Source organism: Phoenix dactylifera, chromosome 15 (assembly GCF_009389715.1).
Source record: "Phoenix dactylifera cultivar Barhee BC4 chromosome 15, palm_55x_up_171113_PBpolish2nd_filt_p, whole genome shotgun sequence".
Taxonomy (NCBI): domain Eukaryota; kingdom Viridiplantae; phylum Streptophyta; class Magnoliopsida; order Arecales; family Arecaceae; genus Phoenix; species Phoenix dactylifera.
This window is the reverse complement of record NC_052406.1, coordinates 11,880,358-11,900,737: the sequence shown is the minus strand read 5'-3', so window position 1 is coordinate 11,900,737 and position 20,380 is coordinate 11,880,358. Positions and strand designations below refer to the sequence as shown.

Genomic DNA, 20,380 nt, shown 5'->3' with positions numbered 1-20,380 from the left:
ATGAAGCGAAAGCCGACGGGAGATCGACTGTTTCGCGTATGAATTTATATGCGGAAATGGTGGGGCCTAAGCTCGGTCGGTCTCTGTCTAGGATTAGGAATTAACTGGCCATTGCCTTCAGAAAGCCCGAGTGCCTCGAAGCCGCTTTTACGCGACTCTCTCCTACTGCGGTCTCTCTCTCTCTCTCTCTCTCTCCGGCGTCTTCTGATCTCGTCGAACAGGTGAGCTCCCGATCTTTCCTCCTCTTCTCATCAATCCGTTCCAGAGCCTAATATCTCTTCCCGATCTCGTCGCCAAAATGATCTTTCGATGTTATCTCGCTTCTCCACTCCCTCTTTTTCGACTGAAAGTTTCCTCGATCATTTTAGGGTTTTTTTTTTTTGCCTTTTCTTTTTACTCCATGAGCTTATTTATTTGGTGAGGTTGTTTGGGCAATTTCTTCTTGGAATTCTAAATATTCCAAAGTAAATTATGGGTTGCCTTTGTTATAGACTTTGGATATGATACGTGCTTCCTTCTTGCCTCAAATGATCTGGATCATCTGGATTGTTTCATCTCATTTTGAATAACCGTTGGTCTATGCCTTATTCGTTTGTTCTTATCTGATTGATTGATGATCTTCTTTGATGAACTTGTATCCTGGGCGATGATTAGACGTATAATATGTTCGAAACTTTTATTCTATTTGTTTTCTTTCTTTCTTCACAAATAGAGGACGTGTGTTTTGAGTGTTCCAATTCAGACGATGCACTTGGGGCGAACACCGGTTTTGTTTGAGCTTCTGACGTATTAGCATATCAGCGAGTGAGTAAATACGAATAGCTAGTTATCTTGCAGCAACTAAGCATGCTAAAACATAATTTCTGCCCCACAACCTCAACATCTGATACCCTCCACTCGTTTCTGTTTGAGATTCCCTAGTTTTCAGCGTATGCATCAGATTACTGCACGATGTCAAGTTGCTGACCAATGTTTGAGCCTCAGATTATATTTGTTTGATTGTTTCTAATGCATTTTTGTGTGCTGCTCCAAGAAAATGAAAACGAAAGAGGACCTGAAAAGATTGTCCTTTGTGTTTAGAAATTTAAACATTTGCTGCTGTTTTGGTTCTTGCAGATTGTAGTTTTCTTTTTGGAACTCATGCTGTGATGTCAGGTCACTTTTTTAGGGATCATCATATAAGCTTTGCATTATGCGACCATCTTCTTTGTTAATTTCGCTGTAATGATTGTGTGTCTTTTCCTAACTTCTATATTTTTTTGTTGCTTTTTTTTGAAGAAAAATGATTAATCTTTTTAAGATAAAGGGCCAGAAGAGAGAAGATGCTGCAAATGCCAATGGAAGGGCTCCTGTCAAGAAACAAAGTGCTGGGGAATTACGTCTTCATAAAGGTTTCTTTGTACTTGAAAGTGATCCGTTGTTGTTGTGGATATTCATTAACTCCTTGTTGCTTTAGAACTAATTCTGTTTTGACAAGTTTCAAGAACTTCTTTCTGTAATTTTGTCCACGCCATAATGATCGAGTTGTATTTATCTTGATTCTTGCATATAAATTATTGGTGGAAGGAAACACCAAGCTATTGAAAGTTTATTAACCTAGTTAATGCACATAATTGAATAAGGAAACCTCTCATCCGTCCATTTAATCTATTATTTGGGACTCGAGCTGCTCAAACACAGGGATTTCTAATTCTCTTGTCTGGACTGACTGCTTCCATTTTCCCTTTTTTCTCTTTATTTCTTGTTAAGCATCCATTTTTGCTCTATTGTCTCCATTTCTGCCATAATATCCACAAAAGGCAATGAGAAGCATGGATTTTAGCTCTCAAATTTAAACTGATAAAATTTTAAAAATAAAAAGAGTTTAAGACTTTTTACTATTTTAATCTAATGCTAAATTGTGTTCTAGATATGCAATTCTTTATTTGTAATACCTTTAAATTTCTGTTTCATATAATATTATCAGTCAGGAACTTTTTTTAATATTTGGTATTGGTGTTTCACATTTTGCAGATATTAGTGAGCTTAACCTACCTAAAACCACTACTATTTCATTTCCCAACGGAAAGGATGATCTGATGAACTTCGAAATCAGCATTCAACCTGATGAAGGATATTATCAGTAAGTGATCTTTTGCCAATTTACCAATCATCTTGGGAAAATACTTTTTGATTTAATATTGCATTTTGTGTGATTTTGAATGTCAATAATAGTAGGTATTAATTTTTCGAATTCATGGAAATTCTTCATATCCTTTTTTGTTTTGCTTCTTATTGACATCTATGCTACATTTTTTTTACATATTTTTGTTGCCTAGACTTTATACTACTTATCTGATGTAACTTAACTGACTTCTATTTTTTAGAGGTGGTACATTCATTTTCACCTTTCAAGTTTCTCCTTCATATCCTCATGAACCACCGAAGGTGAAGTGCAAGACGAAGGTACAATCTTGGTGTTTATTTTTTTCTGTGTTTATAATTTCAAGGCAGTTCTTTACTGTTTCAAATACTTGCTGATTTCATAAATATTTAATTAATTTTTAATGCAGGTCTACCATCCAAATATTGACTTGGAGGGAAATGTGTGCCTAAACATTCTGCGTGAAGACTGGAAACCTGTCCTCAGCATAAACACTGTTATTTATGGCTTGAATCTTCTTTTCATGGTACTTCTTCCTTTTCATTCATGTGGGTGATCATAGATTTTCTATATCAGTCCAATCACAAAAAATAGTGTATATAACTTTCATTGGACCTTTAGTACAGCAGATATCATTTTATGCATATCGTAGTATTCACTGACTTGATTCAGGTGGTTATGCATGGCCGTATGGATATATCTTGATAATAATTAGTTGGAGGGTGACCTTTGCCAATTGTCCAGCCTAAGACGGATCGCTTTTTCCATTAATTGTTATTTTTTAAAATAATAGTTAATATCATGACTTACAATATCACATTAAAATCCAAATAGGTAATGCTTGTATGATCTCTTGTTAGTTCTCCTTCTGGTTGCACATACAATGATTCTTTTTTTTTTCTTATAGGCCTCTCATATACTCCTCGTAAGTCCTGCACTTATTCCTATATCTATTAACAGCTGATAGTACAGAATTTAAATCTTACAAAGCGATCACGGGTATTATATTACTGGATGGGTGACAATAAGTTTTCTTGACCATAAAGGACATTTAGAAGATTTATATGCCTTACAGGTGGGTTAGGCCATGACACAGCAAGGGATGTGTGAAAATTTTAGTTTGTAACAATTAGTACTGCACAGATTATGACATTGGTAGCAGATAAGAGTCATGCTCCCATGGCTGCACCACTTCGAATTTCCATCCTCTCTGACTCTGTTCCATTTCTTAAGGGATATTTTTCATTTGGACTATTTCCAGATACTAGTGATAATGCACGTGGAGATGCAAGTGACTGTGAAAGATTTTAATTTTAGATACGTTAACTAAAATCTGAATTTTTAAAAAGACCTGAAAATAACTAATTTATAATCACCTAAAATCTGGTAAATTATATCTCACCTTTGTCTCTTGGTTCAGAAGTCCTTCTCTACTTCCTGCCCTGGAATTTCTCAGAGTCTAAATTTGCTAAGATATATATTTTTAAGATTCCTTTATTCTATAAAAATTTAGCATGCTTTAGGTCTTCTAAAAGGGAATTATAATTAAGGTTTTTTTTGGAACGGAAAAATTGGAAATTAAGCTGCTTTTTTATAGTTTTAAGGATAAGGATTTGTTATTTATATTGTTAGTATTTATTTTGTCTAAAGTTGAGTTGCAGAAAGGGATGAAAACAAGAGAGGCCTACAATCTAGGGTGACTATTGCAAATGTTCTGAAATATAGCTGCTTTACATTCTCTTTGGGCAATTTGCAGCTATTGAATTTAGCTAATACATATTGTATATTGCAACGGTACATTTAATATATATACATATATATATATAGCTTTTTGCAAGAATAGTGGCATTTTATTAGAACCTTCATATTCATGCACATCTGATGATTGAGCCAGAGAATTTGAAATAAGAGTGAAATCTGTGGAGGAGGTTATGGTCATAAAGAAGCGATGGGGAATTTCTAGAGATGTTTCTTGCAAGCTGAAGGATGAATATAACTGAGGATTGGGAAGTAGAAAGAACCAAGAATCAATTAAGAGAAGATGAATCTGGTTAACTGGTAAGAAATTTTTAGAGGATTTGGGTAAAAGATGCCCTGCTTTGAGTAAGGGTGAGGGCAAGGATTTAAAAAGGGCGGGGTCGTCCCAATTTTATCTAGGAACAGGATGTTATGGATATCCCGTCCTAGTCCATTCCCTGACATCTCATCCCGACACTCAGGATGGTGCCCTGTCCCCGCCATCCCATCCTTATTTAAAGCTTTGGGCGAAATCATTTGGGGATCTTGGCTCAAACATAGATGATAGTGTGTGCACTGAGTAGATCATGATGGATGGAATTAAGAGTTATGGCATAAATGGAGGCCTAAATGATGGATGGAGTTAAGAGTTCTTGCCTCTCTCTCTCTCTATGGGGATCTTATTGGAAGTAGAGGATAATTGCTGGAGCTCAGGTTAGGAGAAGATAATTCTAGTCATCATGTGAAAGGCTGATGCTACATGTTGGACACCTGCCATGTGATATTGTCATATGATCTTGTTTTATTGCTTAAGGGTGCTTTATGAAACTTATCATTTCTTTGTTTGTTCATGAATTTGGTCATGTCTATAGGTCTGCTGATGTGGAAGGCACTGCATCTAGAGCAACATGGGGATGTTGCACGTGGGACTACTTTGCCTTCTCCATTCTTTACATCTGCCTTTCACCATCAGTTTATTTCTTTTAAGTTATCGCTTAAAAGAATTGGGAAAAAAATCTCTGCTGGCTTGATTTTATATGAATAGAGCTTATTTTTCACGGTTTTTATGAGTAAAATCTTACTTTTATTTAACCTTTTTCATTATATATGCAGCAACCCAATGATGAGGACCCCTTGAATCATGATGCAGCGGTTGTTTTACGTGACAATCCTAAGTTGTTTGAGAGCAATGTGAGAAGGGCAATGGCTGGAGGTTATGTGGGTCAGATCTACTTCCCCAGGTGCATATAACATGATGCCGGTAGATTGGAGTGCCCGTGTTTCCTCATCTTGTGTTTCAAGTTTTAACGGCCCTTGAGCTCTGAATTCTGTCATAAATTGTTGTCTTTTGGGCTGCAATTTGTTTCGGGGTGTAAATACCTTTGAAACCATGTAATCGTCCAAGAAGGGATTCATTTGCTGCTGCAATGCGTGAAACTTTTACTGGATTGGGATCATTTGGAGCGTGGTATAAATTGGTGAATTAGGCCAGGCACCTGGCGGGGATATGTATTGGGAACATGTGCTTATATTCCACTCCAACCTTAGCCCTATCTTTTTATAGAGTTTCTTCATTAGATCTGGCGAGGCATATTATATTCCATATATATTTTGCAGCAAAATTTTGATTAATGGTGGTTGAATAGCACCAAATTATGTGATCAATGTACCTGAATGATAATGTTCATATTTCTGTTTCGTGCTCTTGGCACTGAATTTTGCATGGCATCGATGAGTCTTGGTTGAACTTAAAGAGTAGGCTCTCTCAGAAGTTGGTCCAGGACGCCCGTTTTTTCTATTTCTGTACAGCCACACGTTCTAGTTGGCAGCGGAGATTTTGTTGTTCTGGAAAAACCTGGCCAAAGAAGAAGTCAATCCGCACGACGCTGTTTTAATTGATAAGGGTGCAGTCCTCGCTTGTTGCTGCTACCGGTAAGCCTGTTCAATTTAGCCTATCGCCATATTCGCGGGCTGGAGTAGCTGAGGACGCTCTTTTCACGGGTTGGCATGGAAGGTGGCCCAGCTCATCCTTTTCTATTGTGACGACCGTTTCTAGGTTAGCTGCATGCAAATGAAACTCGCATGATGTGCTGTCTTCCCGCTGCTGCATGTATTAGGGGTTCTGTGCAGGTTCAACTCAAAAAGTTTCCTCAATATCCAATGTGATGTGCGTACATGGGGTGCAACAATCATGGTGCGGTGAATGTGTTTGTGCTGAACTGAAGTGATTTTAGAGGTAAGAAGGTGGGAAACCAGAAACTGTAGTAACCGAACTAACAGCTGGTATATAATTACAATTGTGCGTTTGTTTAACAGTTTCACTGTTTTTTTCCAAATAAAGTAGCATCCGCTTGAAAGAAAGAGATAATTAAAGTTAAAAGTGGTATTTGATTCAGTGAGCATCGGCACAATCGCATGACGTCCTGTATTTCTCGTTTTGGGGGATTCGTTACTTCAGCAGGAGGGGACGGGCTTCAAAGGTAACATTCTTCTTCTAGAATCTCCCCGTTCCATTTTTGGACTTCTATTTGCCATGCCTCGGAGTCTGCTTATCTCGCATGATGGTTTCTTTTTGCTCTGTTCTCATGCTTGGGATGTGTTATGCTTTGCTCTACGGCCTGCTCGAGAGGGGTGAGGTTAGTGTAGCCATCAATGAGCAGCGTAGCTACACAAAGAAAGTCCTCAGTGCAATGCATGATGAATTAATCCTATAACATCTGCAATATAAGCACCTCCTCTATATGTACATGAGCTGATCTGTTTGTACTTTGGTTTGCTCTTGGCTCATATTTGGGAGATTTCTTCTCTTTTCAATGATTCCCAGCTCAAGAAATCTGGGGTTTCTACGTGTTAACGGATTTGCCCTTCGATCATGGTTCATGACCAACCAAGGAGGGGGGCCTGATGGTGTGTGTGCGTGTTTGCTGAGTGGCGTCACCTCCGAGCTTGATTTATTTGCGTGCAGCTTTCGTCGTGCCAATTCCACCGAGTGACATAGGAAAATTATAGGGCTCTAGTGACTTGTGTTGTTGGTGAATTTGGAGAAGAACGACCGGAGACAAGAAGGAGAGAGCATATAAAGCTGTCGGCATATTAAGGAGAAATAAGAAAGTAAATTATAACCTCAATATTTGATAGGGGTTTATTGTAATAATCCCTTGCGTAAAGTCTGAAAACGGAAGTTGGTGGGTACATTGCTTGCTGGGATCAGCTCAAACAATTTATATATCACAAAGAAATTATCATATGCTGGATCTGAAACTGCTCTCGGAACATGCATGCTGCAAGTACTTCAAAATCCAACATTACAATTTGAAAATGAAAGCTCGACATGGCCGATATTACACAAAACACCCTGGCTAATTTTAGTATTAGAGGGGATATCTGCAAATTGCAACAGCACCCAACAGTAGGTTCAACGGAAATAGAGGAAGGTTGCTGACGCTAGCACAAATCTGCCGAGCATTATTTCTAAAGGAACGATCTATCCCATGTATAAAACCTAAATTTAGCATGCACTAATTTCGGTAAAAATGTTTGCTAAATAATCTCGCATGTACTGACATCAGAGAATCGTGCGTGTCGACATCAGTCCGAACACGACAAGGCATTCATTCTTCAAAATATATAGAGCCGTATTATAATGTTTTTTATTCTTTTTGTAAACTATCATACACTGTAGCGGATGAATGATAAAATGGGACACGCATCTTGATAGAGGACCTCAGAGGAAAGAAAGTAGGGTGGTAGACGGATTGGATTAGATTATATACAAGTCGGTTTAGATTTGGATCAAATCAAAAAATTCTAAATTTGAATTTGATTTTTTTATGAAATAAATCAGAATTTGATACTTGAACCTGCAATGTTCAATAAATAGATAGCTTGCTAAACCTATTGGCATGTTAACCTGTATAACATGTTAACTTGTTTGCTTAACTCTATCTGGCCTGATTATTATATATATATATATATATATATATATATATATTTGCTAAAGAAAAGAGAAAGAAGGAAAAAAAAGGATGGGCCCATCTCCGCATAGCAGCCTTCATTAGGCCTCCACTCCATCAAGAGAATGTTCGATGCGGATAGAAATGACGGTGTGTTGGGCATTCTGACCGATTTTACTTATATTCTTTTCAATCCGGCCCGATTATTGAATAAATTAAATAAATTAGATCGATCGAGAGGCAGAGATTAAAATTCGATCTGATAATTAAACAGTTTAAATAGGTCTACATGCTTGCTTGCAACCTAAACTATGTAGCTCAAATCCGAATCATACTTATTGCAGATCGATCATGAAACGGGTGTTGACGGTCACGTCACATTTTGCCGGCCCTAAAACGCGTGCTGTGGCTGCCTGGCGGAGACCCAAATCCAGCTCGCTTCCGGAACCCCGACGGAGAGGGAGGGAAGCGGCGGGCAGCGAAGCCAAAAGAAAAAAAGACAAAAGAGGAGCCGTAAAAGGAAGCTCGTCTTCTCTCCTTCCTTCCTTGGATTTCCCTTACCCCTCTCTTTTTGTGACAGGAGAGCAAGGATTAGGGTTTGGGGCTTATTTGGAGAGGTGCGGAGATGGGGAATATATTTGTGAAGAAACCCAAGATCACGGACGTGGATCGCGCCATCCTCTCCCTCAAGACCCAACGCCGCAAGCTCGCTCGACACCAGCAGCAGGTCCCCTTGTACCCTTCTTCCTCCTGCTTTCCTTCAATCTATCTGGATATTCACATGCTTCTGCATGATCGAAAAACAATAAGATGTCTTTTTCCTGAATCCTCGATTTCTTATTTGTTCGTCGATGTTCCAATAATGGCTGCAAGAAGAAGGGGAGAGGGCCTTTAATTTATCTCGGTTTTCTCGATTATTGTGTCTCCTAGGACGTATCCTCTGCTAAATCTAGCCATGATCTCGTTTTTATAAATCACATCTTCTGACTTTATCTCCATGCCCCAAAGATTGATAATTTCCCCTCCCTCATGCTTTCCTTGACCCATCGAAGTAGAAGGAGATGCTGCTGGTGAGTTGCTACTCCGGTTCTTCTCTGGATGTGTTCCATGAAGTTTTCTCATATAATACTGGGACAATTGATTAACGGTGAAATGCATCTGGTCAATCAAGGGAGTTCATTTTAGGTGCTACTCTGACTAAGCGTCACCAATAATTAACCTGTCAGAGTTACCACTTTCTTCTTTCATTTTCTCTTTTATGGGCGAGATTCAAAAGCCCCGCAACCCACAAAGAGAGAGAGAGAGAGAGAGAGAGAGAGAGAGAGAGAGAGAGAGAGAGAGAGAAGTTTGTCATTTGATATCTTTAAATGTTATCATATTTCATGCCCAAGTAAGGCACTTATAAACAATATTCATTAGAATTTAAAGAATATACTTGTTTCTTTCTCTGCATTCCTTTGTTTTATTGGTGACAAGGGGAAAGTACTTATTATACACCAATCTCAGAATATATGTATCCTTTTCTTCGTAAAAGTTGCGAATAAAAACCAAAATCTTGCAAATATTCATTTTGTTGAGTTGTGTTTGGTCCAAGTGTTGTTAATTTTCTTCTCTTTCCATATTACCTTAAGCAATGAGAGGCTTCAAGGGTCAAGACATGATCCATTTAACTTTTATGATGTATTATGGTTGGTCAGCTCTCAACCTGACAACAACCCTCGATATATGAGGTTCAAAGTCTTGGAAGATGCAACTTCGGATCAGTTTATTTCCCTTCTGAGCTTATAAACAGTATAATATTGACTTTCCCATCTGAATCCCTGACCTTTTGCCTACGAGTATCTTTGTATACTGGTATGAATATTTAGTTAGTCTCAATTGCTCATTCACTATAGTTTGTGAGAATGCCTGTTTGAGCACTGTTGTATCCCATGGATTCTGTTCTTGGGCAAACTTTGTTGCCTGTAAATTCTGATTTCCATCCACAAGTATGTTATAGGACCATTTGTTCGGTGGACATTACTTATCCATGAGGTCTTTGTGGTTTCAAGTTCAACTGACCATCCACTTCTTAGATTAACCATTCCAGCCCTCCAGCCCTTTGTTGCATGATATTTTACTTCTTCTGAAATCCATTTCCAATGTAAATATCACTCATGTCTATCCAGAAGCCAATCAACCTACGGACTGGCTTTCCAAGTTGGACACTGGGCAATGGACCAGCATGCATTGGACTTCTGATTTGCCTGAGAAGCTCCTTTACCTGGCCAACATTGACCACAACATGACACTTTTTACACTGCATATAACTCCATAGGCTTTAGCCTTCTTGGCCGGGAAAAGAAAATCCACTTTCTCTAACCCATTTTAATCCTTTTCTGAGCAATGAGATGCACTCCTTTCCTAACTGCTGTACAAGTGTATTGGGAACTGGCATCTGTCTTCTTCCCATTAGTTATGCGACACCAACCATTTGGTTGTCATGGTTAGGGACCAAAGTAACTCTGGTCAAAGTTATATCTTAGCAGCTTGTTTAGCAGGTAATGCGTATCCTAAACCACAAATACAAAGCCTCCATCATCCGTTTTAGCACCAAAATCATGCCTTTTCGGATAATTTAGGGACCAATATCTAATTTTTATGATAGGAGTGCTCAAGGTCCTCCATGCTGGTAAAGTTTGCTTTTGTTTTCCTGCAATGCTTGTTTTGCTTCAGCAAATTTGGAAAGGACCCACCCTTTTGGTTTTCATGTCTGAAGGTCAGTGGATATAGTGGTACTGTATCTTAGACTATCTGCATAAGCTCCAAAGCTTGATGCACTGAATCCTTGTTTGATGAACTTATAGGAGATGCCCTTTATGAATATCTAAGGCATTTTTTTACACTTCTAACTTCATTTTTGTGCTCTTGTTCTCTGTTTTTCCCTCTCCAGCTTGATGCTGTTATTGAAGCTGAGAAGCAAGCTGCAAGGGACCTGATTCGAGAGAAGAGGAAAGACAGGGCCCTCCTTGCACTAAAGAAGAAGAAAACTCAGGAAGAATTATTGAAGCAAGTTGATGCTTGGTTAATTAATGTTGAGCAACAAGTATGTAGTTACATGTGAAGGAATGCATGTGTTGTAGCAGTGCAAGATTTTGTATGGTGCATATTTTTCAGTTGAACTACATAAAAATGGTCTAATTGTAGCTGTCCTCTTTCCCAAATCATACAGTAATATCTGTCTGCTTTTTTTGCTTGCTTCAGTTGGCAGATATTGAACTGGCAAGCAAACAGAAAGCTGTATTTGAAAGCTTGAAGGCAGGCAATAATGCCATTAAAGCTATACAAAGTGAGATCAATCTGGAAGATGTTCGCAAGTTGATGGATGATACAGAAGAGGCAAAGGCCTATCAAGATGTGAGTCTTATTACTCTTTTTTTCTTGTTCTTTTTTATTTTTGCATTAATGTTGCTTTTAGTTGAACCATTTGGAGTTTTGCATTAGATAGCAAGTAGAAATAGATGCACAGGCTAGCATGCAACTAACTAGATATAGATATCTCTCTAGAAATACAAAGTATTCAATATTTATCTCATGAATGATGAAAAGCAATTCTTAGCCCAGTAATGTGTGGTTGGCTACATGAATCTGGCTTGAATATGCTTTTGGAATGATGTGGCGTGGCAGAAGTCAGCCTTTCAGCTGTATGTTACAGCTCCAGATTCTGTGTGGGTTGTTATTATCTGCAGCATATCTCCCGTGAGATGGGAATCAGCTGTGAAGTGGAGACGATGGAAGGGAAATTGTTGAGATTTTGGAGGACAATTGCTTGCACAATCTAAAATTCTTTCCAATTTTGATAGTCATCTTTCTTAGATGGGTTTTGTGATCCAAAAATCTTTGGATTGCAGGTTATAGGCCTCATGAATTGTACTACTTTATCTTCCATTCCTCCTCCTATGGTAACTCCTTAAGATGTAGGAGTTATCCTGGGATATGCCAGTTTGCATCCAAACAGGTCTTAAGATTTTGACAGATACCATAATTGTGGACATTGTAAAATATTTACATCATTGTTTACTCGTCATTGGTAAACTGAAATAATTTGTGTTATAGTCTATGGCTATTGAACAAAGAGATTAGGTTCAAGGTAAATCATGTAGTGCCCAATTTGCCTAACTGAAAATTGCTATGTGAGATGTAATACAGGTAATTCTTCTTGGGGCAAGGAATTGCTTTACCTTTATCTGCGGTGGTGAAATTGATTTATTGTGCAACCTGGCTTGTGAAAGAGAATGAAAAGAAGAGATCAGCAAAACATGACGTGGTGTGTGCGCATGCACATGCACAGTTGTGTGGGCGCTGGTGTATGCAATGCACGCATGCATGGATTTAGCAGTAGCTTATCTACAAAAATCTTTCACATTTTTATGCTCGTACTGCTCTTGCAATACTTTTTTGTGCTTTCAGTGCCCCATGATGCCTGTTACCAGCTCTTTTATAATTTACAACTTGGTAGGAGGAAACTCATATTTAGGGCACTGCACCTACTCTGGAATCTCTTTAGAAACTTATTACCACATCCACTGTCAAAACATTACTTGTTCGAAATTTTTGAGAGGTTTGCTTTCCCACACCCAAATTTGCTTCTACTCTGCTACACTTGCTCCTGCTTCAGGTAACTAAGATTCATGATGTTAGTTCATAAAATGCCCTGATTTTAACTGTTTCCTTCACCAAAAGCGGATTAACCTAATCTGACCTCGTAGCCTCATAGCACGATTATATCTGACTTGTCACTTCCCCACATGCTCAATCCAATCTTCCCTCCTGTAATCATTTGGTGACAAAAAGCCCAAGACAATGGTCCTTTAACCTCCTCTCCTTTAACCTTCTCTCTTGTTGCCATGGATGGGACCCTCTTCTGGTTGTCTCCTCTGTCTTCAACCTTTTTTCTTGCTTTCTGTGTCTTCTTTCTTGCCTTCTTTATTTCCTTTCCTTTTCATCTTTTGAGTGTGTATTCTGTTTTGATCAGTACTCAAGATTATGGTTCAGATCATATGGACTTCCAATGCAGACTGAGAATGTTTCAAATACGCAATTGCATAATCGTGGATTTTGTATTGCTACTATGATTAGCAGCCAAATGGACACCACGAGAAATTAAGTAATGCCTAATTTCTGCCAGCTGATCCAACCTATTTTCAGCTAAAGCAATAAAAAATAGTCCAAAATAGAAATCTTTTTATTTTTACTTTTATGAAAGTGCAGAGATTAATTGTTGCGGACTCACAGACTTGGTAGAAGATTTAATGGATAGGTTTGGTCTTCAGAGACAAACAAGCACAGTCCGTGCTTATGGTTTTCTAAATCATGCCCTGATCTCTTGCTGAAAGCATATTTTGGCTTTTACGATGGTTACTATATTATGACATTGTTGTTTGATACAGAAACTCTTCTTTTTAATGCACTTCATTGCTTGGAATAAATGGCGCTTCCTTTCAATTGTCTTTCCTGGCTCTTTTTTTCGGAAAATAAAATAAAAATGAATGCATCCTGTAAGTATAAAATCCCAAATATGGGGCCAAACTCTGATCCTTATAATTATATTCTACAGCAAGTTATTGACTAAGTTAATGTCTGAAGAATACTTTCTCAGCTAACCTGTTCACTGTTCTGAAGTTCATGGCTTACATTTTCTTTTGTTACCAAAGGAAATCAATGCAATCCTAGGCGAGCGTTTATCTGCTGAGGATGAGGAAGATGTTTTGGCAGAATTCGAGAACTTGGAAAGTGAGGTATGTTTGTTAATTTCTTTATGGAATCAAGTCTCTTAAGGTTTCTTATATTGTTAATTCATATCCCAATATCAATTGAGACAAGTTCAAGGGGACAAGGAACTTATATACCTTAACATGAAGGGCCATACTGATAGCATGCGTTAAATATTAGAAATAAATAGGCAGCTTCTTGAGCCTACAGTAACAGGAGCATCAAACTGAATCTTAGTTTCTGATTAATCAAATCAACGTTGCTGGATTTAATTTTGTTCTCATATAAATGAATTTATACTGCTAAAAAATGTTCTGCTTGCAACAATCAGGTAAATTTTATTTCTTCGTATGTAGACATTTCAGTACGCTTTCTTATCTAATACAAAATTTGCCTTTTTAACATGGCAGATCACCCTGCAGTCTTTGCCAGCGGTTCCTGCTTCATCAGTGCCGTCCACAGAAGCAGCTAGAAAGACACCTAAAGTGCAGCCAGAAGCGGGACTCCAAGTTGAAGACAAAGAAGATGAGGTTCTCGAGCTTCCTGAAGTACCTACCACGACCCCAGTCCCAGCGACATCAGATGACATCTCAACTAAAGCAACAAGGATAAAAGGTCTCTCTTTCTTCTTTCCATCTTCTCTCTCTCTCTCTCTCTCTCTCTCTCTCTCTCGCACTTTGATTACTTACATTATTCTGATTGCAGTTTTGGAGGAACCACTACCTGCTTGAATGACGGATTGCATTTACAAACGATCGACACTTCCAACTGCTTGGTTCATGCGGTGATATCTGGATTTGTATAGTGTGTAAAAATGATATCTTTGTTCTTTTTCAACCAACTTTTATCCTTCCATCTCGATGTCAATGTAATGTTATCGGAATGTTTGTCAACCTGCTCAAAATCTGAAGTGTATCTGTTACTCCTTGGACTTCTATTTGCTAAATTATTTTGGCTGCATAAAGAATTGCGTCACATGTGCAATTATAGAAAATATATCTGCTGTATCTGAGCCATGACTTCACCTCTTGGAAGTTTGGTTTGCTGCTGCTTGTTGGTAGCATTTACGAGTGTCGAGACCTATCAGTCCAGCAGCACAAAACGAGTGGGCAATGCGGGCAGTTGGCTGACATGCGATGGGATTGCTCTGCTCAGGTCTCGCCTGAGGTCACTGACAATGTATCAATTGATAAATGATTAAATTTGTTTTCGTTTGAAAATTGTGTTCATCATTGCGTCTATTTGCAGTAAGGGTTGAACGCTGCCACACTGGTCTTGGCCCTCCCCTCCTTCAATCTGTGCCATAATGCTCTACTCTCTGTCAGTGTTTTGGATGAATTTTAGCTCGAAAAATCAGTCTATTCAATTATTTCTTCCGGTGAGTGCATCTCCAAGTCGCCGAGTGCAAGGCCTCCCCATGGAGAGCGACTCGGCGGTGACGAGGATCTCGATGGAAACCGTAAAAAATCGATCATTGAGGCTCCAAAAAACTATGACAGTTCCTTTTGCGGCTTCTGTTGGAAAGTCAAAATCAAGCGATTATTGGTTAGGGTTGTGTCGGAAGTTTGCGAGCGAGAGTTCACGCAGAGAGTGTTTGCGGGATGCAAGAACGAGGATTGGCCATTGCCATCTCAAACAGGAAGGAGGTTTGTTGCAAGCAGGGCGTACATGAGCTATTCAATCAGCCCAGCTTTGAAAAGAGTACGATATTGTTGTACTTGACAATGCATTTTATGAGGCATTTGATATAGAGTGATCGTCACAAGATTAAGAATGATATTGGTGAAAATGATGAGATTGTTATATTTAGTTGCACCATAGTGATCCTACATGGAATGGTCTCAAATCACCTCCATTTCTTAAATTATTGCCCAACTGAATCATAGAATATTCGTTCTTAAGATCAGATATCCAAGATCAAAGATGATAATCTTAGACTGAAATTTGGGGATAAAAATACTTTTCAATCCCATAAAAAAATAACATATCAATATATCTAATATATTATATTAATATTATAAAATTATATTATATTGATATTGCATATATTATATTTATAATATATATTATATTATAATATATTTATGACGTCATATTATTGTTCATGCTTGATGTATAATTATTGAGCTTGGGATGCTTTTCCTATAAGCATTCTAAATCAGTTTTTTTTTTTTTTTTTTTTTTTTTTTGAAGCAACATTCTGAATCAGATATTTGTAGCATCTTAAGACAAATCATTACGTACACCGTTCTCAACAATCGGGAGGAGAATTTGTGGGCAAGAAAAGGATAAGGTTGAAAAGGCAAAAGATCGGACAAAGCCCCCAGAACTCATAGCAATAAGTAGGCTAGAAAAGAAAAGATAAAGTATTGGCAAAAAAATATTTTATTTATTATATTTATAAAAAAATCATATTTCAATACAAATGGTCGGATCTTTTACCTTATTAGATTATTAGTTAATATCTGTTGTGCCTGCTCCTGCAACATTTATACACGTGCATCAACTTACATCAGCACCATCACCAAAACGTGTGCAGCAATTAAATTAAATATATCATAAGAGTCAAAAAAATATTTGTCCAACCGCTACATGTTGGAAAAAGACCCCAGTTCCTCCCCCGCCCAACCCTATCGGAAGGAAAGAGAGAGAGAGAGAAATGATAAATAAATAATCAAATACAATTAACAAGGGTGACCAAAATGTGTCATGGAAAGAATGTAACTAGAGTTGGGCACTGGGCCGGGCCGTGGGCCGTGCCTGGCACGGCCCGCTAGCTACAGTACCGGGCCGTGCCTGGCACGGCCCATTTATGGGGGTCGTGCTGGGTCACGGGTTTCTGGCCCGCGGGCCGAGCCCGGCACGGCCCTTCGGGCCTGGGCCGGCACGGCCTGCTCTTGGCCCGCGGGCCAGCACGGCACGGCCCATGGGCCTGGCCCGGCCCGATAAAAATTAATGCTTCATAAATTTTTTTAATAAATTAATAAATATTGAAACTAAGGATTTATTAATATAAAGCCACCTTAATGGTGGGGGGTTTGGCATAGACCCCTACCAGTTTATTAATTTAAATCGAAATGGTACATGAAGGGAGGTTTGGACCTTGGTCTGACCTCCAGAATACAATAAGAAAGGGCCGAGGTTTGGACCTTGGTCTGACCTCTAGAATACAATAAAAATGTACAATTATAAAAAATTAAGAAATCTTACTAATCATCAGAGATTCAGTGAATCCGTATTCACTCTTCAGTAGTGTTTGTATCATCATCATCAGAGGATGTTGTATTATGTCCACCTTTATCTTGAAGTCTTGCCTCAGCATCCAACCAATCTTTGAAGCAGAGAAGCATCTCCACTGTTTCGCCCGTCATCCTACTTCTCTTTTCGTCAAGAACACGCCGACCTGCACTAAAAGCGGATTCCGATGCTACCGTGGACATCGGCACAGCTAAAATATCGCGTGCAATTGCAGACATAACAGAATATTGATTTTTAACACTCTTCCACCAAGATAATACATCTAGATTCTCTATTTGATTTTCATCATATGCAGACTGAAGATCATTTCGTAAATAAAATTCTAGTTCACTACTTAAAGATGAAGAAGATGAAGATAAACTTGAAGCATGTGTGTGTTTTCTCTGTGCAATGAATGAAAAAATAGATGACGAACGAGAACTACTAGAAGAAGAAATAGAGGTTTGTACGGAAAATCTAGATCCACGAATTTTTTCATCATATATAGCATAAATATCATAAAGAAGTTATTTTACCTCATTTTTAGCAGGTTCAGGATCTTTAATCATATTTTCACAGTATGCATCAAGTAAAATTAGCACGCCATTCAATTTAACTCTAGGATCAAATACAGCAGCTAAGTTATGCATAGGACATATTTTGTCCCAATACTCATTCCATTTAGATTCCATTAGGTCAATAATAGGCATTAAAATATCATCATATCTATGTTCTGCAAATTTTTGACTAATTATATATGCTTGTTGTAAAAATGAACATGAAGTTGGATAATAAATACCAGAAAGAACATTGGTAGCATTATAAAAACTAAGCAAAAAATCTTCCAAAATTTTTCCTTTATTCCAATCAGTTTCAGTCAATGTAAAGCCTAATCCACGATCATTAATATATGCACTTAATAAGTTTTTATATGGGTATGCATCATGTATCATGCTATATGTTGAGTTCCAACGAGTAATTACATCAAGTTTAAATTTTTTAAAACGTTTACCATGATTTATACATAGTTCCTTAAATTCTTGAAGTCTTGATCTTGAAGCATGAATAAAAGAAACTGCATTTCTAATTTTTGAAATCACATCTTGAATCATGCCCATGCCAGCTTGAACAGAAAGATTTAAGATATGACATGCACATCTAATATGCAATAAATTTCCATCTAACATGGGATGCAATGAGTCTTTTAATAATGCAACAGCAGAATTATTATTAGATGCATTATCAAACGTAATAGACATAATTTTATCATTAATATTATATGAACATGCAGTTTGATAAATGACATTTGAAATTTGTTGCCCATAATGTGGAAAATCAAAAGCACGAAAAGCAAGAATACATTTATTTAATTGCCAATCATTATCAATATAATGAGCAGTAATGGCAATAAAATAATTACTACCTACAGATGCTGACCAAATATCAGAAGTTAATAAAATTTTTACATTTAAAGTAGAAAGTGTTTCAATTAAACTTTGTCTCATTGCTAAAAAGTTAGTCATAGCTACTCTTCTAAATGTACGCCTACTAGTTCTTTTGTAAGCAGGTTGTAGGTTTAATTGAACATATTCTTCAAAATTAAAAGATTCACATAAACTAAAATGTAATTCATCCTTAACTATCCATTTTACAAGTGCTTTTCTTTGATTTTCATGATTATATGCAAAATTACCTACAAGTAATCCTCCTTGTATATTAAGGAGAATTAATATACAAGTGCTTAACTATCCATTTGAGTTTGAGCATGAGAATCATGCATCCTATGACTCTCTTGATGTCTTTTTAAATGCCCTGTTCCCCCACTACTACTACAACTATAAAGTTTGGCACATTTTTTACATTTAGCTTTCCAGACTCCATCAACCATAACTCTATCAAATTCATTCCATACAGCACTAGTCCTCTTACGAGAAGAGGTTTGATCTTCACTCGGTTCACTAGTTCTAGAGGAACTAGGAACATGGGGTTGGGGATTAGTTTCTTCTCCCTCAGAAACAGGAGTAATGCCAAAATGACTTTCCTCAAAAGATGACATATCTAAATTGATGAATTCAAAAAATAAAAACTAACCACAAGGAGGAATTGAGTAGAAGGTCGGAGGGCAGAGGCAGAGCCGAGATTCTGAGCTTCCTCTTGTGCTCTCAACAGGAGTGACATTCTCTTCTCAACAGGAACCTCCTCTTGTGTAGCACTTGAACACTTGCTAAATGAAAACTAAAAATTAAATTGCTAGAAGAGCACTTTAGAAGAGAGAAATAATAGTAGTAGAGAAGGAGAGAATAGTTGGTTTGGTGTGGTGAGAATAAGGAAGGAAAGGGCTATTTATAGAAGCCCAAAAAAAAAATTTCCCAAAATACCCCTCAATTCAACCGTTTTAGGACTGTTGGGAGGGGCAATTTTGGAATTTTCCCAAAATAACCGTTGGAAACGGCTATTTTTCTCCCCCCCTCTCCAGACGGGCCGTGCCTGGCACGGCCCGTTTGCGCCCATTGCGGGCCGTGCCCGGCCCGGCCCGCCAATAGACGGGCCTGGCGCCGGGCCGGGCTTCCGTTCTGTGCTGAGCGGGCCGTGCCCGACACGGCCCGATGCCCAACACTAAATGTAACTTTTTCTGAATAAAAAATATAATTCTGAAGTGACATATCATCGGTTTTTAACGAAAATTTTCAATTACTTTAGATAGTCCCCAAATAAGGGGTCTGTCTCTTCGTATACAGCCACTTCCAAATTGCATCAACGCTCTCTAAAAAATATTATGTACCCTTCAAGACCCTTCCTATGTACGTTTAATGCTGTCAGAATACCGTTTAAAAAAAATTAAATACTCCCAACCAAACGCGAAATTTGATTGTTCAGTACTCTATTGTAATTCCTCTTAAATTTTTACTCTGTTAAATTCCAGTTAAGCTAACAAAAACCACCAAACCATGGTAGGAGCATCCATGCAAACGGAGAGTTTTGAAGGACAAAACTAGAAATAACGTTCATGAAAAATTGACTATTTACAAGGGTACATATGCAACTCAATTAATTTCATATGCACAAATCTCTTCAGTTGATGGTGCCAAGCTACCTGACTTGAAAAGTAGATAATTGTACCAAAGATCTACGCTTGAATCCTGCCTTTAAAATATTGAGCAGATTAGGGATATTCAGGGAAGGTCAAACCTGTTACCTATATGGCGTAACCCATTACCTGCAGTTCTCTTTGGATTGAGCAAAGAAATTGTTCAAAATACAAACCTCGAATGTAAAGCTCATCCTTAAAGGTGGTGATGTATCATATCAATTAAGGGAAGTATCAACTTTATAAGAGATCTGCCTCCACAAAACCGCAATGTTCCACCACAAGTCATGCACAATGATATAACAGGAATTTGTGCAAGAATCTGAAAGATAACAAGTTTAATCAGTCTGTCAAGAGTACGGTTAACCAGAGGAAGAATCGATCAAAGAATAAATTGAGCTCCCATACTTTCTTAAGCTCATAAACTGCTGCCATGAACAAGATAAGGCCTGTAAGAATCAATAGACAGGT

At 38.0% G+C, this 20,380-nt stretch overlaps 2 protein-coding genes across 2 annotated transcripts; both read left to right on the top strand.

The window, feature by feature from the left end:
- Nucleotides 1–113: 113 nt before the first annotated feature.
- On the top strand, nt 114–5,533 carry LOC103711578 (NEDD8-conjugating enzyme Ubc12-like). Its single transcript, XM_008797790.4, has 6 exons — nt 114–221; nt 1,279–1,391; nt 2,014–2,122; nt 2,367–2,445; nt 2,553–2,669; nt 4,994–5,533. Exons 2-6 carry the CDS (start codon nt 1,283–1,285, stop codon nt 5,129–5,131), a joined length of 552 nt encoding a protein of 183 aa, XP_008796012.1. The 5' UTR covers nt 114–221; nt 1,279–1,282; the 3' UTR covers nt 5,132–5,533.
- A 2,650-nt stretch (nt 5,534–8,183) lies between these two features.
- Nucleotides 8,184–14,548, top strand: LOC120113316 (vacuolar protein sorting-associated protein 20 homolog 2-like). The gene is made up of 6 exons (XM_039134454.1): nt 8,184–8,560; nt 10,766–10,918; nt 11,077–11,229; nt 13,527–13,610; nt 13,995–14,199; nt 14,290–14,548. Exons 1-6 carry the CDS (start codon nt 8,459–8,461, stop codon nt 14,313–14,315), a joined length of 723 nt encoding a protein of 240 aa, XP_038990382.1. The 5' UTR covers nt 8,184–8,458; the 3' UTR covers nt 14,316–14,548.
- The last annotated feature ends 5,832 nt before the right edge of the window (nt 14,549–20,380 follow it).